The 25,213-nt window shown below is 48.7% G+C and overlaps 1 protein-coding gene across 1 annotated transcript; it reads right to left on the bottom strand.

The window, feature by feature from the left end:
- Positions 1–1,143: 1,143 nt before the first annotated feature.
- Positions 1,144–22,452, bottom strand: VSX2 (visual system homeobox 2; the record flags this gene model as incomplete). The annotated part of the gene is made up of 5 exons (XM_082283107.1): positions 1,144–1,475; positions 2,523–2,703; positions 17,822–17,945; positions 20,741–20,825; positions 22,014–22,452. 5 exons carry the CDS (start codon positions 22,450–22,452, stop codon positions 1,144–1,146), a joined length of 1,161 nt encoding a protein of 386 aa, XP_082139233.1.
- Positions 22,453–25,213: the final 2,761 nt, after the last annotated feature.

Genomic DNA, 25,213 nt, shown 5'->3' with positions numbered 1-25,213 from the left:
TGGGCTTAACCTTTGATGGAAGAAAAACAGTAGCTCTGGGGAAAGGATGCTCACAGCTGAAAGCAGGACAGAAGGGGTCACCTGGAAGTCACTGTCCTACGGCTTTCGGAGGGGGAATAGTGCTTTACTGCAATGGGAAGGTGATGGTACCATGGAGTGAGTTTGGCTCTGTGGGTCTGCATGTGCTCCTATGGGATGTATGTACACATTACAGGGTGTATCAGGGTGGATGTGCATGGCTGTCATTCCCTTTAACACTCAGAGGGTGAGCTGGACAAATTTAATTCAATAAATACATTAGGTGGATGTTGTTGTCTCACCTGGAATAATGTATTCAATAAATAAATTCACCGTTCATCCCCTCTGCAGGGGTGTAGGGTTTTGGTGTTTAGAGCAGAGTCAGACCAAACTGTCCAGCCCTGCCCAAGACAGTGACATGGGCTGGCGTCACCTCAGGGTGCCAGGTGGGACCAGGATGTTGTGCCTGTGGGTTAAACCCTCCTGTCCCTGCCAAAAAGAGGCAAAACGTAACTGCTCTAAAGCTGCAGTCCCTTCTCAGCAGACCTCAGTGCTGGGCAGGGAGAGACCGATGGAAGGTGCAAACCACCCTCAATGGATAGTCATCACTTCATGCAAGCACTGCCACAGGCTTGTCCTGCTGCAGCCTGGGCCAGAGGCAGAAGCGATGGCCAGGGGAAGGTGGCGTGTCTGCCTGGGGCACGGTGGGACAGGGTGCAAGGGGAAGGGGCCTGGGCAGTACTGGGCAGAGATGTGCACCAAGGAGAGGCATGGCAGCAAGGAACGGGCTTGCTTCAGGCTGGCAAATGGGGTTTGGGGCTGCAGCAGAAGGAGAAAGCCCCAGAGCCTTAGTGTCATTGGTGGCAGTGATGATGTGACACTTCCCAGTCCCCCAAAAGGAAGGGGTGGGGGGTGAAGAAGGCCTGGTGGGGTGGAGGAGTGAGGGGCAGGGGTATTCTCAAGGGGAACAGGCAGTGGGCACCCCTGCCAGGCAGCCCCAAACACAGAGACCAGTGCCCCTCTCCCTGGCAGGGGTGGCCGGGGACGCCTGGCAGTCCAAGGGGGAACGTGGCCCCCAGAGGACACAGTGTCTGTCGGGGCTGGCTTCTGCCACCTCTCTTCCCCCTAGATCAACTTCTCCTCCTTCTGCGATGAGTTCAACTTCTCCGTCTGTCTGTCATCCTCTGCCACTGCCGCCTCCTCCCCTGTCTCCAGCTTCCTGCCTGGGGCTGGGGTGTCCCCGGCAATGGTCCCCAGGACTTTGGTGCTGTGCTCCTGAGCTTTGGCCCTGAGGGCAGCAATGCTGTTTTCTCTCAGTTCCTCCTGGGAAATGGTGGTTTTGGGATCCGGACCCCTTTCTTCCTTGTCAGCTTTGTCAAGCTTGGGCAGGGCCTGGCGCTCCACCTCTGTCTTCCTCCCCGCCTCAGCCGCTGCCTCCAGAGACTTTTTGTGCATCCCTAAAAAGAATTGTTGGTATTCGGGTTTAGAAAAGCGCCTGGGCATGGGAAAGCCATCTTGAACTGAAAACAGCAAAGATAAAGAGAGGCCAGAATTAAGGAAAAGCAGAAACCCTCGCTTCACACAGCAGTCATGGCGAGCCACTTGCTCCAGCCCGCACGCGAGGGCAGCCCAGGCAAGGCAGCTGCCTGCTGGAGCAGCGCAGTATCTGTGGACTGTGGCTGGTCCCAACGGTCTATAATTACTCTCCCCTTCATTTCTTTCTGTGAACCTGAAGCTAACTTGTCCCTGCATGGACATGAGGGTGTCAGACAGCAGCATAGTTGCCTGAGCTTCACCGAGGCTGGGGAGGGAGATCCCTCATTGCCTATTTCTGTACCAAACTACAACCACCCTTCTGCCTCTCTCAGTTGCACATAGACAGAAAGACAGCATAGCCCATCATCAAGATACCAGACACTAGTTTTGGGGCAGAACCAGCCTGGAAGGTCAGAAAGAAGGAAGTAAAGAGCAGGAGTGTGACAGGGTAGCTGCTACCTCCATGTCTGCACAGAAAACCAAGTGAAACCATACAGAAATGCAGCTTCCCCAGGTGTCATGACCAGGAGGAGGCAGCAGAGTGTTCCACCTGGAACTGGGGGCAAAGATGGAGCATTTCGGAGTCCTAGCACCCCATCCAGCATCACAGGGCAGGAGGAGTGAGACTGGGATGACCTCCTCCCTTGGGCAAGGGTTGGAGCCCCTGCTTCAGAGCTGGGCATGAAGGATGGTTGAGCCATAGGAAGTGAAGGTTAGCACCAGCCTGAGGGGGCAAGTTTGTGTCCTGGCCAGATTCTGCAGGTCAGGATCCAAGGTCCAACAGGAATTTGGGATGAGTGGTCAAACCCTATTGACAAGGGTCATTGGGGGACGGAGGCATCAAGGGTGGCAGGATGGGGGGCCCTTGCCCTGCTGCCCTTCACCTGTTTTCAGCGTGACTGATTTCTTCCTCACATCCCCCGTCTCTACCCATTTGCCATCCCCCATGAAGGCGGCTGCTCTCTTACCCAGGAGCCAAGGGGCACAGGACTCCATGATGCCATCCTTGGCAGACTTGAGGATGGATTCGGGCAGCGGGATGGAGTGACGCACCATGGCACCGTAGAGCCCATACTCAGCCATCACACTGCTCCTGCCCCAGCATTTCTCCCTCTTCCGCCATTTGGCCCGGCGGTTCTGGAACCAAACCTGGAGCAGGCAACAAGGAGGGACATGGTTTTTGTGCAGGGAGAAGGCATGCCAGTCCCCTTCCCGTGTGGGAACATGCATGTACTTCTGCAGCAGGATGAAAGCAGATGGGTGGACGCTTATCCTGAAGCCAATACAACCTCTTCCCCCATGCAACAGACATTGGGTATCTCTCCCTCCCTCCCCTGAAGGACTGGTGAGGGCCAAGTGTGAAAGCAGGTTCCATCCCTCTCCACAGGATGTAATTAATTTGCCATTGCAATGTCTTTTTTCTAGTGGCTTTTGGCGCTTGTGCCTGGGATTTTCTTTTATTATTTACTGTGTGTCTGAGCAGTGGTACAGGGCTGAAGGCAGCAGTGCCTGCAGGGAGGGCTGGGATGGGGGTGGATGCTCGAGAGAAGGGGGAAGCTCTCTGTGCGCTTTGCTCTGAATTCCCAGTTTGAAAAGCCCCTCATCTTCTCAGAAAATTGGCAGAATAATCTCTGAGCTGTGACCTGGGGGGCAGTGAGCAGAGAGGCGGGCAGCAATGGCGGGGAGGGGGTGATACTCGCGGAAATCTATTAGTGCTCTCTCTCCGATTTCCATTCCTCTTGTCTCCCTCGCCCTCCTCCCTCCCCGGCTCCCCTCCCTTCCCCCTGAGCAGAGGCATCAGCTTTAGATGAAAAATTGCTTGAGGTCTATTCAGAAGGAGGCAAAGGAAGAGTCAGCCCCAGGGGCAACCCAGGCCTGATTGAAAAATAAGTTAATTTCAGTTTGAATCGATGGGCCTCAGGCACTGAAATATCACGGGAAATTAAAGCAGCTGGTCCCCAGGGAACCACGCCATTGACCTGCGCTAATTAATGCCATGGAGTTACCAGGCCCCTCTCCGAGAGGCAGTCCCTCCCTCCCCGTGGACACCCCAAACACCTCCTCATTTAACTAATTAGACTGACAGAAAATTGGGTGTTAATTTGTTTAGGATTTTTTTTTTCTTTTCTATTTTTTTCCCTCCCTTTCCCGGAAAGTACACGGCAGAATGGAAATGAATGTCGGGGTCTCTCTGGCAGATGGATGCTCGGGGTCACTCCGCAATCTTCTCCGACTTGATTGCTTGATTAGGTCGTTAGCACATTAAAAAAAAAAATTGCTTGCCGTCTGGCGCTGGCCTGATGAGTGGGATGAGGCGGGAATCGCCTGGGTAATTTATCTTTTTATACTGCAAAGAATTTGATTTCAATCTGCAGATATATGGAGGTGCCTTTGACACCTGTTTAACATTACAGAGCTGACAGCTTAACCCTCTCTTGTCCCCACCACTTGTCGCTGTGGGGGAGCTCAAGCTGCAGTGGGGAGCACTGGGAGTCTGTGCCGGTCCCCCAGCTCTGCCATAGGAACCGTAAGACTGATGCCATGGAGTGACGTCCTGGTCTCAGCTGGCAAGGCAATATCATCTCTTCTACCTGTGCAGAGGAGAACTGCCCAGCACTGAAGCCTTATGGTGGGGACAGAGCTGCAGGGTAGGCAGGTGGCTGGCTTGCTAGCACTGGTGACAGCCAGCTTTCGCCTCTCCCAGGAGCCCAGCCAGCCTGCTCCACCAGAGAGCTCTGTGGAATGGGTGGGGTGGTGGTCCCACCAGCTGTGATCCCAGGTTCTCCCAGCAGAAGACACTCTGTGCATGTCGGAGAGGATTTTACCAGGCAAAGGAAGGAGGCTGCTTCACCACGTCACCTCCTCTGCATGATAAATGGTCTGATTTACACTTTCATACTGCTGATCTGTAACCCCTGGACCAGAGATTGCTGCAAAGACCCTCAGGAATGCAGAGCTTCCTCTCTTCACCCTCTCCTCCATGCCTGTGTGAATACAGGGGTTTGCTTGGCTGTGCAGTCAGCAGGATGTTGGCAGAGGGTCTCGCTCCAGGTCATGCAATCCTCCCATTCCCAGAGCACAGGGTGCAGAGCTGCAGGTGCCTCTTTACTGATGCTTTTACCACTTTCCCTTTCTCCTCCCTCCTGCCTTGATGCCTCTAACATCTTTCCCCATGCCTCATGCTCCTCTTCCCTTTTCCCTGGCCAGGTGTCAGCCTTCCCCAGCACTGCCCACTGCCTCTAAACCCTCGAGCATCCCCTTCTCCATGGCAGTGTTACGCAAATACTGGAAGTAGCAGAAGCTTTGCCAGCTGGCAGCCCAATTTTGACTAGAGCTGGTAGAAAATTTTCAATCAAAAAATGCTGATTCAATCGCACAGGAAAAACTGTGTCCAGCCAGTGAAGTGTAATCAAAATTATCTATAGCTTTCTTCTGAATGCTGTACTTTAATCTCAGTTACCTAAGACATGCAAAATCTATGCTTTAAAACCAAATGAGAAAATCAAAATTGCATCAACATCTCAGTAAGATCATTCTGAGATTTCCAAAACCAATTTTTGTCACTTTATGGGAATTTCCTCTTGGTTTTGATTAGGAAAAATGAAAGTTTGAAATCCCAGAATGTTTAACAGAACAGAAATCAGGAAGACTGACCATCTTGCTTTAATACCAGGAACTATATCTTCATCTGAGGCATGAAATTAAGTGAAACCAGTGGTGCTCAATACTGAGTATTACTGGGATCAGATCCCAGTCAAGCATCTCTGTGACAAGCTCATTCTGAGGAACACTGAGTGATGAGCTCCAGCATGGCACTGGCAGCCGCCATGCCACTTCAGATCACAATTGTCCCCTGTGTCCTGTTCTCATGATTTTGTCCTCACTTGGATGGCTCCATCAGTGGGGCTTCCCTCTAGGTGAAGATCTTACTGATTTCTTCAAATTTATCGATATGTTACCAAAATTTTCACATGCCTTGATTCTGAGCTGAATTACATGGTGGTTTTAGTAATTCAGAGGTATTTTCAGCTGTGTGGTACATCAGCCACAACATCCAAATATGCAATTATTTATTATTGGCACCTCACTTTTCTGGGAGAGGGTTTCACCCTTGCACTTTACTCACCTTACACATTTCTTGTGGGTTTGGTATTCTTTGGCTGCTTATTGTCCTTGCTTGGAGATATCTACTCTACAGCTTCCTCCAACTCTGTAAAATTTGGTCTGCTTCAAACGCCTAGGTTTGTCCACATTTCCTCTTGCCCCTTCCCACCCTGTGGGTTGGCTCAGCTTTGTGAAACACTTTACTGATGTGGCTCTGCACTGTGCACCCTCCTTCTCACTTGTTTTCATCTGGTTGTCTGTTGCACAGCCCAGGGTATGGTGAAAAGACTGTGTTTCTGCTTCCACATCTCATGGGCAGTGGTGAAACCTGATTAATTTTAGACTGAAGCATGTCACATGCTTGTGCAAAGCTGTCACAATCTGATGTGCAGAGGTGTCTTTTGGACCAACATGCTACACCTTAAGAAGTTTCACACCTCTTTATTTTCACACAAACACCCTTTGTGAAACCTGGGAAGCTTGTTCCAGGAAGTCTATCCTCCAAAAATGGACAATAGAGTAAAGTGGACAGGTTTGTCTTGCAGTATTGCAAAACCTTATAAATGGGAATGTTTCTAACTTTAATCATCACCTAATTCTCACCTCCAGTGCCCACTGTGAAAAGCAATAAAAGTTCAGGCACTCCATGCTTGACTACAGAGTTGCAAGTGTTTTGGAGTGGGGGTTTTGGAGTCAAGGCTGGCAAGGATAACCTCGCCAGTTTCCTCCTCTAAATCACAAATGACGACTGATGCTTCTTCGGATTATTGATGATGCAGAAGAGCAAATTATAGGAGGAGAAATCTCTCATTTTGCAAGGGGACATGAGACTTGACACGTCCTTGTTATCCACATTCATTATATTAGTTAGTTTGTTTACCTAATCAGTGCCTGAAACATTGTCTGCTGAAGAGAGAAATCTCCCTGCGGTTGGCCATAATCCAGAAATCTGAATTGTAAAAGGGATATTTTAAAATCTATGGTGTTCCTGTGTATTGTTTCTGTTTTGTTTCAAACTAAAATTTTCCACTAGTGATACTCATTTTCTTGGCTGCTACTTTCCAAGCTAGGGTACAACGACAGGAGAATTGATATTGGAATTTTTTTTGTCTTACTAATATTAAAAAAAAAAAAATTATTTTCCCTGCCCAAGCATTCCTCACCTATTAAAGGAAAATTCCAGGCTAGATAATGGTGAAATTTTGCTTCAACAAATCTCTCATCCTGCCTTTGATACTGCATTCCAACAGGGGCCTTTCAAGGAGCGAGGTTTGTGGAGCTCAAGCCGGTCCCAGCCCAGAGCAGCGCGAGCTGAGTGTCCACTAGATGGCCACAGGCAGATGCACGTCCGCACCTGCAGACACACCGACACGGACACACAGACACTCCAGCACATGCCTTTGCCAGGCTGCAGGGAGCAGCTGCACGCAGCTGTTGGCAAAACAGCACCTAAGGCAAGGGACAACACCCCAGTACCCCCAGAGCCACACTGAGAGCATCTCCCCCACTCATGAACACGCAGGTGCCTGTTCTTTACCCACTTGAAGCCCTTTGGGGGGTCAAGCTGCAGACCAGACAACACCTCCAGCTGCCCTCCACATCCGGGGCCCTGCTGCCATCTTAGCACTCAGTTTCTCCTGACTCCTACACCGCTCCCTTTCTACTTCCTCCCTCTCCAACCCAAGACTCAACAATGAGAGTGGTCAAAATGAAAACCTCCTCTGAAAAAACAGTGATGTCCTCGTCCTCATATCAGACAGGACCTGTGGCCCTGGTGGGGTTCAATGGGAAGATGTGAACACTGCAAAGAATGGCTTCATATCTTCCTTGGAGCATGTCCCCACCCCACCCATACCCATGAGCACTGGGGCTGTATAATGGACTGCCATGAGAGCATGAGTTCCAATTGTGCCCTGGGGCTTCCTCAATCCTTCGTTTTTAGCAATCACTACAGAATAGCTTCCTGACTGCTGGTGGAGACTACACCACTTGTGTAAGCCTGGAAACAGTTTATTGCTGTCTTTTCAAATGTAACGTCAAAGTTATTGGTACTGTTTATGGTGACATCACTTTCTATGGCTGGTGTAAAGTGGTTATGAAGTTAAATGAGAGCAATAAAGGTTGCACATGGGCTGCATGGCTGATCACAGGACTCATCATCCCTCTTCGTGCTAAACACTGGGAAAGAGCTTGCTGAGCTCACTTCAGAAAGAGCAATTCCCGTACACAACATAGCAAGGGCCCTTCCTGATAAGAGCTGGATTTTTGTCCGACCCACTTGGCTAACAGGTCCAACCAGAGATACAAGATGAGCTGTGAGACAGCACTCATCCCTCTTGAATAAAGACATGATGGTTCATCCAAGCTTGGGTCTCCTCTAAGCTAAAAGAGTGACAGGGTGCTCATTGAATATGGGTTGAATTGGCACCCAGCAAAAATGTACATTATATTACTATGCCACCAGTCCTGCAGGCTAGGCCTGTCTCTGAATCCTACTCTTAAAAGCACTGCATGGGCCATGTATAACTATTTGTTGCAATTTGTCTGACTTATGCAACCAAAGCTGTAAAATCCCACTTGACCAGGAAACATGTCTTAAACTGTGTTCCCTTGGTAAATCTGGGGTTTTCACCTGGCCTCACGGGGCACCATGTTTTTCCACTTCTTGTAACCTTTCAAAAGCAGTTTCATTTGCTGCAGGGATCCCATCTCCCCCAAAGAAAAACAAGTGTGCACACGATGTGCAGGGTCAGTATGGTGAGATCAGTGGTTCAGCAGTGCCTCACATCTGCACAGCAAGTGCATCTCTGAGACGTTGACTTCACCATGGCCACACTGTGATTCCAACTGATCAGTAGCTTATTTGGCCCTACAGTACAGGCTGCCATGTGCTGGGACCTGGCAGATCAATACCCAAATTCCTCTTTTCCTAACATGCTGAGTGAAAAACAAGAAAACATCAGGGTTGTAAATGCATGATAGTCACAAGAAAGCTGACAAGAGTGCAGTCATCATCCTAGTCCACACAAACCCAGGGAGACATCTGTCACTGCCACAAAGGGTGATAGCGCACATCCATCCTTTGGGTGATGACAGTACCTGACTCCATTAACCAAGCTGCTATCCTGCCTGCATTATTTCATTTTGCCTTCTTTTCCCCCACTAATACTGCTCTGCAGGTCCTCTAGCACCGAGTAAACCTTAGCATAAATCTTCATAAACATCCATGTGTAATGCACTCTGTGATCATGCAGGGACACACCACGTTATCACTTTCATGCTAGAGAAGGTGAGTCAGGACAGTCAGAGGAGAAATGTCACATCCCCTTCACAATGCCTTTCAATGGGCACTGAAATCAGACCATGGGATGCCAGCATTCCTCTGAAGCTGTGGAGCACTGCCTGTGCTCTGGGACTGCCCCCTGCATGCCAGCATCAGCTCCATGGTGCCCTACCCTTTATCAGCACACACTGAGCAAAGGTGCTCTCTCACCTTCTCCAGAAAAAAACGTAGGCACCAGAGGCTGTGCACCAGCAAGAGATGGTGTCTGCAGTACTACCTGGTGCCCACTGTTCCCTGAGATAAGGCACAAGACCATCCCTGCTTGCATGGGGACAGTCTGCAAAGTCCCCAAGGGGTACAGCTCATGCTCACTAGTGCACTGCATCCTTGGGCCATTGAAGCATTAGCTGGAAGCTATCTATACAAACATGAAATTTTATAAAATACTGTAAGATGTAATCAGTTTCCATGCACCAGCTTGGGTGGACGTTCAGCACTCTACTCGCACCATGTCTGCTCCTGGCTCTACTTGTTCCTTAGCTCTGTGTACCCTTAACCTTCTTTGGGTAATTCACAACTCCAGGGGTTTTCACATGACATCTTCCAGGTGCAGAAAGCTGATGCTCCAGGCACTGGCTGCTGCTGTGCCACTGACGCCTGCAGCCAACACCACCAGCTCGGGCACCAGCACAGCTGATGGTGTGACCTGCAGAGCTGGTGACACACAGCCTGTCCAGGGATGCTGCTTGCACCAGGACAGCACATCTGAGCTCACCAGCACATTTCCAGGTATCCCCATGCTTAGTCCACTTGAGCTAAGATCTCTCAGGCTGGGACCCTCCCTTACCTGTCACTTAGACACTGAGCCTTGATCTCAGTCATGGTCATCATATAAGCTGAAGAAGTTGATCCAGTCTGCTAACAAATGGCAGTTGTCATAGTGACAGTCATGGGGCACTCTGAGTTGGAAGGCTGGCAGTGAAGGGATCCAGAGACAGCAGAATGATGTGATGGACAGAAAGCAAGTTATCTTGGAATGGACATCACTGGCACACCTGGCTATGAGCAGTGACTGGCACAGGTATTTATTGTGCATGTTCACATGGATGGGATGGATAGATCCTTCCAAGAATTTTTTTTCCCAGCAACACTCACAGTTCAGCCCTCCCTCTGGGTGAGCCAAGCAGTGTCTTTAGGAAGGAAAGGGTAGCAGAGTGAGAAGGTATTTCACCATGTGGATCCCGAAGCTGCAGGAGAACCAGCGCTTCCCAGAGGCCTGGGTGGGCAGCCTGGCTGTGCTGGCCTGCCTGAACAACACAGCTACGAGCTGTGACCACATACAAGCAATGCTTGGCTTGCATTCCCTTCCTACAATTTTGAAGAGAAAGCTGCAGCTGAAAACTCTAATAACAACATTGCAGCCACAGTTTCAGCTCTGCCTTTGCTCACAGTTGGGAGCCTACCAGATACCTGCTGAAAGAGAAAATAGGGAGAAAAGTGTGCTTCTCACACCAGGCAGGTCCTAAACTGAACACCTCTTGCTGCTGCTCCCAGGGCAGTAACACTCAGGGTAGACAGAAGAGCACCTAATGCTTTTTCACAGCCTCTGACAAAGTGACCTCTGGAAGGCATCTTCATTGTAGGATACTGTAGAAACAGTTTGTTGTCCAGCTCAGTTCCTCTTTTCTGCTCCACAGAAGGACCTGCCAGCCTCATGCATGTGGAGATGGAGGTTCTTGATATGTCTGCTGAGGACTGGACTGCTCAACAGTGCCTGGGCAAAACCTGGCTCACAGAACACCCACAGAGAAGGGCAATGAAAAGCAGAGCAGGTTTGTGCTCCCAGAGAAGAATCAGAAGAACTTGCTGAGATCTATCAGGGTAAAAGAAAAACACTACAGAGAGAAATAGATCCATTAAGAAATAAAGGGGAGAGTAAATTAACTGAGTGTCTAAAGTGCTTGTGTTATTGAACTGTTAGAAAAATCTCTATTCAAAGTCAGGAAAGGAGGAAAACTTTGTAATAAGGGGTCATTAAAGGAAAACATGAACGCAACCATCAGCTGGCCCCTCTGCCATCATAAGGCTGGAGAGGAATTAACTACTGAAATTGCTGGGATGACCAATTATTTTTTTAAAATCAGTTGTGAAAAACTGCAGTGGTATCAGAAGAGAGAAAAGAAAGTTCATCATTAAGTGAAGGAGTGAATACAAGTGTTGCCAGCACAGGGATTTGGGGTAGTATTTCCAGAAGACCTAAAGTGATTGAGGAACTGCAATGCCTAAGCTAACTCAGAGAAGTAGTAGCCTTAAACTACTGTTGTTAAGAAAATGAGGAGATGAATGCAGGGAAGAGTTGTCACAGCCTGGCATCAAGCTTGCAGAGCCATTCCTGATTCTCTTGGACATGATGGGGAAAGCCTCTGCCAAGGCACTCCACAGAAATGGGCTTCAGCATATTTTGTTGCCCGCCTGTCTTTCCTCTCACAGGGAACTCGTGTGCCCTGATGCTTGAAGGTGTTGGATCCTTGCTGAGAGTGTCTCCAAACCATGGAGAGAACAAGGAGAGTCACTGTCAAGAGTCCTGTTTCCCTCCCAATACTGTGGAGGAGCACATCAAATTCACAGTCCCTTATCATGGCACAACCATAAACATCCTGCAAGAACAGAGCAGAAGGCAAGAACAGGCAAGTTTGGGTCTATTTGTTTTTCTGTCCCATTTAGAAAATTGGGCAGTGGCTAAAGCAACTCAGGAACTGAACATAGGGGGATAAAGCAGTACCTGGGTAAAGAAAATATTCATAACTCTATACCTCCACCTCTGTACTAAAAAGACCTTTTAAAACTGCACCTAACAACCCCAGCTGTAGCAGGGTAAATCCCACAATATAAGCAGGCAATCTGCATGGTCTAGCAACAAGCAGGAGAGTCCCCACTTCCAGTAAACTGAAGTGTCATTCCTGGGCCTCCATTTTCCTTCTTTTCTCCTGCCACATTTTCTTTCTCTGTCCAAAAGCATGTAGTGTAAGACTTTTCAGACAGGAATCCCTTTGGAAAGGCTTGCCTGGTCCCCTGCTCTTGCCCATCACCCAGCCCCTCTGTTTGCAGCTCTGGTAATTAACTTGTAAACGAAGTTCTAGCACATGGGCTGAAAACAGGCCATAGATAAAGGGTAATGAAAACAATCCATTAGAGAAAGGGCCAAATTAAACAACTCTTAATTGAAAAATGGAAATGAATATGAATTTAGATCAACTAAACAAGCATGTTATTGAAGAGGCAGAAAAGTGGATGAACTCCTAACATACCAATTAAAGACATGGAGGCAGAGATGCACCATACGCCACGAGAAAAACTCATAATAATATTCTCACTAAACTACTAAGTTTGATTAGTTTTATTACTCTCACTTGTATACTTTCTACATTTCTAGAAGCATAGGGGAAGTTAATGACACTTATCTGGTATCACACAGTCATGGCTTGCCCCAGTGCTCAGGAATTATTGGCAAAGGTAACCAGCACTAGCTGCCCAACTATATTTTATGATTAACTGCTTGCAGGGCTCTTAAAATAAATATATTTTGAAATGGTTGGCTCACACAATAGCAACACTTTCGGCTTGTCCTTCACCTTGGTAATCTACCTCCAACAAGCCTAACCACACCGGTAATTTCCTTCCAGCTACATGGTCCCCGTGAATGTGCTGTACAGAGACACCAGTTGGAACCCACTGGCAGTGTGCCTCATGCTGGCCTTTCTCTGTTCTACATGTGACAGTCACCCAAAATTTTAACAAGAGTAGACAGGTCCTCACTTCTTAGAGTAATAGTGATAAGCTTAGAAAATCCAACACCACCACTACTTTCTGCAACACTAAGAAATCCTTTGGTGGCCATTCCAGGCACAGATTCAGGAAAGGTCACCAGCTGCATGGAGCAATTGTAGCATTCCATACTCACACCATGGGATTCAGACTACAACTCAGCACTCTGCAGCAAGCAGGAAAAGCTGGCAGGAGAGGGAGAAACCAGGGCTGCTAAAGCTGCATAAAACTGATTTTTCCTTTATGTTTTCTGTCATGTTTCTTGAGGGGACTCTGTGGGTTCACTCCTGAGCTCATACTCAGTGCAGTACAGGATCCTCAGGCCTTTTCAAATTATGTTCACCTCTAAACAGAGAACCTTTTTGCAAAACTGAAGCAAGGTAAGCCTCTTGTCCTTGCAAAATACTCTTGGTACTTGCTTCCCTCTAAATGACTACTCCTCCTGATTCCTCCATCCCTGTTCAACTCCTAAAGAGCTTCACAGTGATACTGAAATGTGTTAATCTGATAGATAAACCAATACTTTTTCAATTAGAGATTTAGTTGACCTTGTTTTGTTTTTAGCCAAAATTGGCCTCTTAGCTGCCTGTCAAAGCCTGTTGGATGCACAGTCCCCACTCTGCACACACAGCACCAGCCTCTTCTTGGGATTCCTTTTGCTTATGAGAGTAATTTTATTTGTCCCAAAATTTGTCAGCCAATAATTACTGTACAATCTTTTAACAACAAGAACTGACAATATTAACAGTTTTATTACCTTTTAAAATTTATTATCTCCCTTAACTCTAATGTCCCTGGAATAGCAGTCAGGACCTTATTTTTTTGAAACACTAACTAATCACTTTGGTTTGGTCAGTAGGAGACATACTTTAAGGACAGACATACTCAATCATTTCAATAATCCCAAATCAAACTCTTACTGAACTTTATTACTGAACTACTCTGTTTAAAGTTTGGAACTGTTACATATTAATAAATTCAATAGGGATAACTTATCTAAAATCTACACATTACACTTAAGAGTATTTTTTATGAGAAACAGCTATTTAAGTCAGATGTTGCAGTATTTGTCAGCCTCAGGACATTTTTAATACTTCATAATGTTTATTAAGGATATATTTCCCCACAGGAATCTACTTACCTCTCTTGGATTTTACAGACTAGTCTGGGTTTATTCCAATGCTGGCAGTTCAACTCCTACAAATATTCTTTCAAATACATTGATTAATGTGGTCTTTTTCAAGTACCTTCCAAAATGGCCACAGTGACATCTGATCTGACTTATGCATACTATCTCACTATGAAAAAAATTATATTCCCATGCTGCCCAATGGGAGGATGCTCATTTTCCTTCCAGGAGCAGCCAGCTCACTGTGGGAGTAAGACACACACAGTGTGTATCTGCCTTGGAAAAAAATACACTTTCATCTTCTCTTTAAATGGAGGATTTGAATAATTTTTCCTGGATTCAATGTTCTCTTAAACCAGCAACTTTCCTGGCCTCTGATGGCTATTTGTGTTGTTCTGCTGAAGGTTTTTCCTGCAAGCAGTTCCTATATATCATTCTTTCAATTGCCCTCTTTGAATTTCACTTTCACATCAAATTTCATAGGTGATTTACTTTCTCTTTGACTAATACCTCCTAAGAAATAATTCCATGAATGAAAATAAGGGGTAGATATCACTCTTAGGTGAGGATCCAGTGGGAAACCACATGAAATGCTGTAGAAGTCCACAACATGTGATCCTCACAACAATATTAGAAAACACTTTCATTAATGACCTACAAGAGGGAGAGAGGAATGTTGAAAGATGAGAGGAACTGCAAGCTACAATGAAAATGGAAAACTATGGAGCTCCCTCAGGCAGCTGGAAACTCGTGCAAGGAAAATAATGCAACTATGTGAAATTATAAATATTATGAAGATGGGAATAAAGATTCATTGTAAGATGTCTCTTCCAAGGGGCATTAAATGATGCTAAAGGATTCAAAGCAAGATTTACTGCACTCCGGCAGTTCTGCTGCAGAAATTCTTGCCATGGAATAGTAAGATATTTAAAATCCCAGGAGACTGACAAAGTACTCAGTATCACTAGATAGCTGCCCTGTGTAGCATCCACCTCTTGCCAGTGTTGGAGCTGTTAGGTCTGTTTTTATGCTTGTTAGCCAAAGTTAACAAAATTACATACGAAACCCAGAACACTGAAGGGAAAATCCCAAGCATAAAAAAAAAAAAATCTGTCTAAAAGAAGTTTGAAGTGACTGAATTAGACAAAAAGAAATAAACAAATAAGGAAGCAAGCAGACCAGTGCTAATCCAAGGCTATTTCTGCAAGGGCCCACAAGTCCAGCTGAACTGGTGTGAACACACCCAGCATGTGGCTGTAGGCATGTGGTCCCTTATCTCCAGGAAGGCTGACAGGCAGGATGGGCTTCATGTAAGAACAACCACATGATTAAGAGATGAGCATGCGATTTATGAAGGATGATTTAAGGAAAGATCTTTGCAACTTGCTTAAGCAATGATGAAAAACAAGAGTGACAGCCAGGAGAAGAAATATCTTAGATTTATTTAAAGAGTGTGAACTTAATAACCGGGGGAAAGAATTAGGGTCATAACAAAAAGGTCTAAAGTTGGAAAGGAATATGAGGTAAAATATCAAGAAGTATGATCACAATTGGGAATCACCTTGCCATGGCTTGTCACATACAAAAAGGAAATGTCACAGAATGTGTGGCAAGGGACAATCGATTGCTGACCTATTGGAAGGAACAGTGGTGCTCAGGACTCCTATGTGAGCCTGATGCTCACCCTGGCAGGGTGCTCAACAGATGCTACAGAAATTCAGTTGTTTCTCATTATTTCCCCTTTCATGATCAGCAAAACTTATTCACAAGTACTTTCTTCTGGAATACACATGCTCTTAGTTACGCCTGATGTTCAGAACAGCCATACTTTGGGGTGCTTCTGCTGTCCAAGTCTAACCTGATCTCAAGAGCAGATGGGTCACAGTAAGGAGCCCTCCTAGGTTTAAAAGCTGCAATACAAGGAGAGTAGGCAGTCATTCATTAGCCAGCTGCAGAATGACTGGGCAGACAAGTCAGTGACAGCCAAGATACTTTACCCACTATTCATTTCCGAATCAGTTAAAACACTCAGCACTAGAAGGGTGCTCGGGGTGCTGAAGCAGTACATGCACTGTCAGCTCTACACTGCCTGCCATAGCATCTCACTCCACCCCACACATAGTGAATGCTCTCAGCTCTGGCCAGAGAAATCGGGCCTCTGGAGTTCAGCATACATGGTGCCACTAGATTAACCTCTTCCTTGAAAAAGTCTTTCAGGGGAAATCAAAGGATCTTCTTTCCAGCCCAGCATTAAATGGTGGCTGTAGGCAACAATAAACTCCCAACAGTCTCCCCTCTCTTGACTTGATGTCCTACAGGGTGACAAGTGGAGAAGTGAACCTCCATCCAACTCAGTCTTTCTAGAGGCAGAGCATTGGGGCTTGTTTCTCAGAGCAAAATCCTAATGTACCAGGTAGGATTTCAGATGATGGGCCATTATTTCTGAAGACTGGTGGAAATCCTGTTAGCACACAGGCTATCGACAAGCTGTTAGATCAGCAGGAATCCTGCCAGGTCAATGGGATAAGCACAAGTTGCTTTTATAAAAATGTCATTTTTGATGGAGCACAAGAATAAGGGTGGTGAGGCGGGCTCAGGAAGAGGGGAAAAAAGGCTACACTTCGGTTTTAGAGGATCTTCCTGTCCCTGCATGGGGTCATACCTCAGCAGCTTCCAGCATCAGTGTTATCCTGCTAAGTGCCCTCTGAGCTACATTCCAAACCCACAAGGGAGCAGCCTCCTGGGCCATCTCTTCAGCAAAGAAAGAGCACAGGCTCAAGATACAGCTTGGTGGGTGCTGGGCGTGCATGAGGGATGAACAGAAGGAGGAACCATGGAAACGAGGGCCCTCCCAACACCGCATGGCACACAGGACAACGTCTCTTGTAGAAACTGCTATGCACCAGTCACAGCAACCAGCCACTGCCACTGTGTGGAGAACCAGGACAGTTTAACTTCCAGCCAGACCAGAACCATCACTTGCACCACCTGCTCAAGGCTTGGCCATTACAAACCTGTGCCTTATGTAGGAACCTGATGGGAGCAAGTCGTGAGGCAATAGAAGCTACTGGAGCCCACCCTCATGAACATCATGTTTACTCTGTTCAGTGTGCCTCCCACACTGTAAACAGCAGCTGTTAAGTCTTCTCCAGCTTTCTCACTGTAATGCATGCCAAAGGCTGGTCCTGGCACAGCCCTGCAGCTCAGGCTGCTCCTTCCTGCTGGAGGGTTCACCACACAGCAGAGATATTCCACACCACCTACCTCCTCACAGTGGCATGACAGGACTGACATGCAGTTAAAACCTTAATGTTAAAAGCTGTTAACTCAATAAAATTTAACAGATTAACAAAAAAAATAACAAAAAAATATCCCCAGAAACTTTCAGAGAAACTTCACTTGAGAAGGCAAATACAGCCAAAGTGCAGACATGGTGCAAACATCTCAGTGGGACTCACCCATCATTCCCACACTGCATCCTACCCACAGCTGTACTAGCTGCCTGTGCCATCCCTGTGCATCCTTCTGTGGCCAAAGGAGCAGAGATGAGCTCTTTCCCTTCAGCAATGCCCACCCAGACATGGTCTCTGAGAGGCTCTCTTCTTGCCTTTACCAAGACCTTGAAACGCCATCATCTTTTTTTGCACACCTGTTGTCCTTCTCTGATTTAGGATTCCCTCTGTTACACACACCCCAAATCACTGGTACAACACACCATGCACAGCACATATCGATATACAAACACCAAATACAAATCTGCCAAGAATAGCTAATCTGTCTGCCCACCCATCAAAAGCAGGAGAGTGGACAGCCTGGGGAAGTTTATTCAGAAAAATGTCAGCCTTCCCATGCCACTACCTTTTCTTCACGGAGCGATGAGCATGGCTGAGGGCAGCACAATAAGGGGGTCCAAGAGATATGATTACCTGTATCCTGTCTTCTGGCAACTCTGTTTTCATGGCCAACATCTCTCTAGCATATACGTCAGGATAGTGGGCCTCATTGAAGGCCTTTTCCAGCTCCTCCAGTTGATAGGATGTGAAGATTGTCCTGAGGGGAGTAAAACTCTTTGATCAAAAACAGGAAGCAGCAAAGATGATGAAGAGTCAGAGAAATGGACACTGAAACCAGTGAAACCTGGGTAACCAGCTAACACATAACTTTTCCCCACCCCCTGCGTTTCTGCGCACAAAAGGTCAAGTGCCAGGGTGAAAGGAGAACCAGAAAATGCCAGAAGACAGCATTTTTAACAGTTACAAATCACCTTCCCTTTCAGGGACTTGCCTCTGGAGACGGACCCTCCCCAGCAGCAAGCACCCGCAGCGATGGCAGCTGATCTTACATCTCAGACTCTGCTGCCTCTTGTGACGATCACCACACTGAGATGAAGCAGCATCTCCTCAGCACCCCGTCTGGAGAGGTGCTGAGCCCTTTCCAAGCTGCTGGTCCTTAGCCTCTTCAATTTCCATGAGCAAATAATCTTTCACCTTCAGTCTCAGTCCTTGGACGAATTCTCCAAATGTTTTCTCCACCCTAACCCACCACTTCTCGTCAGTCTTTCCCCACAGGAGTCAGGACCAGCTCCCTTCCTCTGCCTTTACCCTGGGTGCTTCCATTCTGACGTCCCATTAGCTGCTCCCTGCCAGTTCGCATTACCCCATTATCCCTTAGAAATCCTCCTGGACCGCCCTGGCAGGCAGCAGCCCAGCCCGCCTCTGCACAGCCAGTTCTCAGTTCGGGACAACCAAATTGAAAAATCAGCAGCTGGAAAGCCGAGACAGATGAAAGCCCTTCTCCAGCAGATGGATGAGAATTCTCGGACCACTTCCAATCCCTGAGGGTTTAAACTCCCACCCTTCAACTCCTCCAGTACAGAAAGCACAATTTTTGATAAAAGCTAGCAATACTGCAATGGCAAAAAAACCCCAACCAACAAACAAACAAAAATCCCCAACCAAACAAAAACCAAAACAAAAAAGCAACTAAAAAGCCAAAGCAAACAAAAAACCTCAACCAAAAAACCAAACCAAAATAAAAGAACCCTCAACCCAACAACGAATTGCAGCCTTTGTGCAAAGTAAATGAATAAATATTATCCATCTAAGAAACATGTATCTCCCAGAAGGAAAAAGGAAATAGAGTCTTTTTCTAAAATACACTCAAATTTCAGAAAAGCCTTTCAGTTCCAGAGAGCATAAACAGAAAATCTAAGAAATATCCTCCGCTATAGAGAATGAAAAGGATTCAACCAGATCAATAATATTACTAACAAAAGCAGCATGCAAATGCAAGGGACCTGCCTGCAACCAGACCCTTCTTTAAATTCACTCTTAAATCCATTCTCCTTTCAAACAGTTTTTCTTCAACTTTGACAAATCTGTGAACTCTAGGGACAGCAGAGACACACTGAATCATGTATTTTCACTCTCTGGGACCACAGGAAAAATTATTCCAATTTTGATCCAGTTTAGATTTCAAGCATTTCTCTCCGTCTTCCTCTGACAAGAGAGTGGAAGCCTGTCCAGGCTCACCGGCAGCAGGGTTTTGCTGACATTCAGCTGAAGTTTTCCCTTTTTAGCTCATCCCCGGGTAGCCCCTGTCCCTTTTGCAGTTCACAATCCACTGCCCCTTTTGGTGTTTTTTATCCTGCAGCTATTTGCAGGCTATTGACCAGTCATCTTCCAATCCTTCCTTGGTACAACTAGAGGTCTTAACTGTTTAGTACAGAATATACAACTGCAGCCAAACATTGCAGGTCTGTTTCCGTCTAGAACCAAAACCAAAACAAATCTGAATTTCGTTTCCTATCTTTCATCCAGATCGGGACCTGTACATCAGTCCCAGCTGTGTTATCACCCAGCCCTGTCTGGGGTGTAAAGAAAATGAGCTCATACTTACTCCAGAGCACTCAAACTGGGAACATTTGCCTGGGGAGGAGGCACAGATTTGGAAATGAGCCCTCCAGACCGAGTCTCCTGTTGCACACATAGCAGGATGTCTCCTGGGATAGTCGGTCTCCTTCCACCCCTCATCCTGCTAAGCTTTCACTGGAGCATCTTTTAATCCACCTTTCCTGCATCGTGGCAGGATTGACTTAATTATTCCTAAATCACCCTCAGTGGATGGTATTTGGCCTTCCTTTGTCCTGGCGCTCTGGCCACAGCAATGCCAGAACCCAGCACAGGATTTTTCGTTTCTGTTTATAAAGTGCAAACGAACCAACTCCATTTTAACTGTGGGAGAAGTCGGGCAAAGTCTATTACCCTGACTGTGCTGAGAGGAAACCAAACCCCAAAGTGGATCTTCGTTTCCTTAAACAGTTTCCCAGCCTTCTTCAGCTTCTTTGCAGGCTGTCTCTGATTCCCAACTATTTAATCTATTGGCAAAATATATTTTTTTTACACAATAAAATGTTCAAATTATTGATAGGAATTCTGTCTTGCTGACAGCCAATATTAAGATTGCTGTATGTGGAGCTGGAAACGGCTTTTATTATTTCTGACAGGTTGACGATTTTTCCGTTCCAAACACTGGTGATCCGCATTCCACCTGGATGCTTATGTGCTGCCCAGAATTGCGACTCGGGATACCTGGATCCGCGGCCAGAAAAAATTAAATAACATGACACCTGTGGTCGAATCCCCTGCTCCCTATAGGCACGGACCCATATCCGATTTATTTTGGACGGGGAGGAAGAAAAAAGGGAAGAACACGGTGGAGATGCCGCAGGGGCGCCGCGGCGCTCCGGCAGCCGGTGCCGGGAAGAGTAATTTGCTCCAGGCCGGTGGCCGGTTTCCTGGGAACTGGGGCGACGGGAGTGGGCAGGGTGGCCGCCGCTGTCTTACCTGTGCCGCCTCTTCTTTCGTTTCTTGCTCTGGTTTAGGGAGGATTTGGACATTTTTCGGTCGCTGGAGGAAACATCCTCGGAATCTGCAGAGAGACAGGCAGCGGCTGTGGACTGGGGCTCCCTCCCCGCCAGAGACCCCCCGGGTAGGGCCAGGCCCGCCGGTTCCGCTCCCTCCGCCGGCTCTGGCCGAAGATTTCGTTGTGATCGCGCCGCGGACGGGCCCCGACGCCGGCCGCTCCCTCCAGCGCGGCCCCAGCGCCGCTCCCGATCCGCTGCCGGTGCGGGCTGCTCGGGGCGATCAGCCCCAGCCAGGGAAGGCTCCGGGCCGGGACCGGGCTCTAGCTCTCGCCCCTCTCCACCAGAGTCGTTTGCTGAGGCTGCTGTTGTCTCGCTGCTAAAACGCAGAGCCCGGCGAGCTCAACCAAACCGTAGGAAAACGGGAAAGCTGCAGCCCCCTCTCCGCGGCCGGACAACCGCGACCGCCTGCCCCAGCCCGGGGATCCCGGACTGCGCCGCAGAAACACCGGAGCGGGGAGGCAGAAATTGAGGTTTATGGAGCTATCAGCAAAAACAAGCCCCGGGAGGAGATGGTGCCTATCCGCGGCCCCCTGCTCCCCAGGGATGCCACGGCCCGGGGGTGTTAAGGGCAGGGTGCCGCCGCCTTTGGCCCGAAGGAGAAACCGGGGGATGGATCAGGGACCCGTATTTCGATCCGCGCTCCGGCCGCGCTCCGGCCCCACTCCTGCCCGCGGCGCCGCACCACCTGCCCGGCCCCGGCCCGGCCCCGTGCTGCTCGGCGGGCCGTGCTGCGGGCGGGAGCGGCGGGCACGGCCCGGGACGGGCGCCGCTGCCGGAGGGAGGCTGGGGATTTCCCCCGGAGCCAGGGTCCGGCGCTGCTGCCTGCCGCTCTGGGAGGACCCGAAGCGGCCTCGGAACGGGGCCTGCAGGCAGAGTTGTGGGAGGCTGCTGCCGTCTAGGAAAAGGATGCCGAAAGACCTCTAATTCTCCGGCAACGACACGGGGTCGCGGGGAGCCACTCCGACGGGGTTCCGCGCATCCCTAGGCCGGGCGCCCCGGGCCACGCCGTCAGACCGCGGCCGCAGCCCCGGACGGGGGAAAATATGGTCCCGCCCCCCCTTTCTCCTCATCCTCGGGATCGAAACGAAATCTCCCTTCCGCCGCCCAGCAAGTGGCCTCCCGCCGGGACACCGGGTGCGGGCGGCGGTGCTGGTGGGGCGCGGCGGGTCCCCGGGGGCCGGGGACGTGCCTACCTGAGCTGGCCGTCTGGCTGCTGTCCAGCTGCCCGGGGGCCCGGGCCAGGGGCTGCAGGTGGACGCTCTGGGGGTCGGAGAGCACCTCTAGAAAGGTGGGCTGGGTGTAAAAGCCGGGGATGCCGCCGGCCCCGAGTAGCCCCATGCCCACGCCGCCCACCCCGGCGGGACTGAGCACGGAGCGGGCCGCCAGCAGGTGCCCGGCGGGCAGAGAGTCCAGGGCGGCCCGAGGGTGCGACGGCGGCTCCTTGTTCAAGCCCAGGATCTCCTGGATGCCGAAGCCGGTGCAGCGGGGAGGGGTGGGCCCAGAGCTGGACTTGACCCCAGCCGCGGGGGGCGGCGGGGGTGGTGGCGGGGCGGCGGGGGCGGCGGCCGCGCCGTCGGGCTTGGGCTTGCTGGGCAGGCTGGGGACCAGCGCCGCGCCCGCTTTGCCCGTCATGCTGCGGCCAGCGGTCCCTGGTGCCCGCTCCGGGAATGCCTGGGAGCCCCCGGCTCAGGCCCCTTTTATCCGCCCAGCCGGGAGCCCGAGCGGGGTCAGAGCCGCGCAGCCAATCACAGGGGCCAGCCGCGATTAGGGATGCCAAAAACCCGGCACCGGCGGCGGCGGGGCCGCTGCTCGGCGGGCTGGGGCCGGTGCCCGCCAGCGGACTGGGGCTGCCGCCCGCCCCTGCGCAAAGAAGGGCCGCCCTGGCCCGGCCCTGTAGGCCCCGGCCCCGCTTCGCCTCCAGCCGTGCTGGGGAGGTGGGGTTAGGAAGGAAGGGAGGGAGGGAGGGATGGAGGCATCCCTGCTTTCATAAAACACGAACGGCGTGGGGCACCGGCCCTGGAGGAGAGATGCGCAAAGCTTCTGTGTAGGGAAACCGCGGACTCTCCGGCTTTCTTGCTCATCTGATATTCTGAGATAAATAAGAGGTTATAAGAGAAATTAGGGACCTCAGAGGAAACCCAAAAATTAAAACTGAACAGCGCTCCTTGAAAATATAGAGCTGGAAGCTTTGCATGTTGGAGAAACATTCGGCTTCATGCCATCAAAGGAGGTGAAACAGTTGCTTGGACTCTCTAGACACCCATGCCCATGAGCACGGTTTCTGAACCACACAGTTCCTTGTTAACTTGCCTTTCATCACCTGTGGGCAAGATGTCACACACCTCATCCCTGCCAGCATTACCCCAGCCAAAGACATTAAACTAAGAGAAAGCCTAAGACTTGCCCTGTTTTACTCAACCTGAGGCAAGAGCTCCACCACAGCATGTACTGCAATAGCGGTCAATAGTCCACAGCGTGGCTCCTGAAGTCTGCTCATGGGGGTAGTTAATCAGAGGAATACCGAACTGGGACTGTAGCTCCAGATCAGCCTCCTTGTCAAGTGATTTGAAGTAGTTCATACAAAGTTAATGCTCTGACCACTGCCAGGCTATAAAGGTATAGACATAGGGTCTTTGCTAATATATACCGGAGTTTCTTATATATCAGTACTTGTATTTCAATACCTTTCTAACTAATTTCTGGCAATATTTTCACCCTGTCTTGACCAGAAGAAATTCTGTCTTTATTTGAGCTTTCCTCAGCTACATGACTCAGATGGTTTCTTGGGGAGAAAAACATAAAAACCTCGAATTCTCTCCCATTTTTCTGACCCACCTCATCCTTTTTCTTCTTCCATAGTTCTTCTGCCTTATGCTTGATGCTGAGCTTTTCCACTTCTACTTCTCCCATTTCTTTTTGCAAATCTGTCCTTCATCCTGGGCACATGTATTGGGCTGACTTGGTTCTTTCTTCAGTCTTGACTTCACTTCAGCCTTCTCCTGTGTCCATGGACAACTTGAATCCCAGTAGAGGCAAAGTCCGTTGTTGCACCCTTAGTCTCTAAAGAAGTGTCACTTCTCCTCCATTTCTATTAGAGAAGCATGTTTGTTGTCTCTGTCAGCACTAGGTTCAAAGCTGTATTTGTCTAGACAGACCTCAGTGGATAAAAATGCCTTATAAAAAAGATGGAGAGCAATTTTTTTACATGGGTAGACAGTGAGAGGACAGAGGGGGAATGGTTTTTAATTGAATGAGGAGAGATTTAGATTAGATGCTAGGGAGAAATTCTTTACTCAGGGGGTAGTGAGGCACTGAGCAGGTTGCAGAGAAGTTGTGGATGCCCCTTCCTTGGAAGTGTTCAAGGCCAGGTTGGATGGGGCTTGAGGCAACCTGATCTAGTGGGTGGCATCCCTGGTCATATCAGGGGGGTTGGAACTAGATAATCTTTAAGGTTCCTTTCAACCCAATACATTCTATGATTCTCTGACGATTCAAACAGATTGGTCAGACCTGATCTCCCTGTGCTCTTCCATCTCCTCCACAATGGCTTCTGGGTTCTTCCAGCACTGCATCAGTTACCTTGGTCTCCTCTACAGTGGAAGGGCATGCAGCTCCTGCCTGTCTCCTTTCAAAACCTATATATGGAAAAATACTTTGAATAAAGTATGTTTTTATTTTAGCTGTGTTCTTAAACTTTGGGGAGCACTGGTGATCTACTGAAGTCACAGTCACTGGAGATTTTTACATTATCCTTCCACCATATGTTGCGCTGTAGATGGATATAGGACATGATAATGCTAATATGACAAGAAGAAACGCTTTCTGTATTAATAAAAACTGCTGAGACACGAAGACTGACCAGAGCTACCTGCTCACAGATGTTGTAAATTCTGTCTACCACATAAACGCTTCAAATCAAGGCTGAAAGTTTTTAAGAGATGGTCTATAACTCATCCAGAATCTATTGGCCTGATGCAGAAATTGTTTGATCTTGTAGCCTATTTTATCTCAAAGTTCAGGCTAGAAGGTTGTAATGTTCCCTTCAGTCTCTAAAATCTTGAACTCCATGGAGGTCACGGTGTCTGATAGGGATGTTCTATCTATATAAAAGTCTTCCCATATAAGAAGCTTCTGATATCAACAGTGTCCTATTGAACATATCTTTTTCTTTACGTGTCAGTATATTGATCTCTAAATAATCAAAGATACAAAGTACATGATGACAGGAGATTGCGGCACCTGTCATGCCCATGGCCAAATGCTCCCAGTTGGCAGCTGCTGGCTGAGTTACTGCAGCCCTGAGCAGATGTCTCCATTTCTGCCTTCTCTGAATCATCCTGGTAGTTTCGAGCTGCACCTCTTAACCCCTGGGTAAAATTTTCATCCTACTGAA

The sequence above is a fragment of the Coloeus monedula genome (genome assembly GCF_965178545.1).
Source record: "Coloeus monedula genome assembly, chromosome: 6".
NCBI classification, from domain to species: Eukaryota; Metazoa; Chordata; class Aves; order Passeriformes; family Corvidae; genus Coloeus; species Coloeus monedula.
Note: the sequence above shows the minus strand (reverse complement) of the source record. Positions and strands in the feature narration are given on the sequence as shown.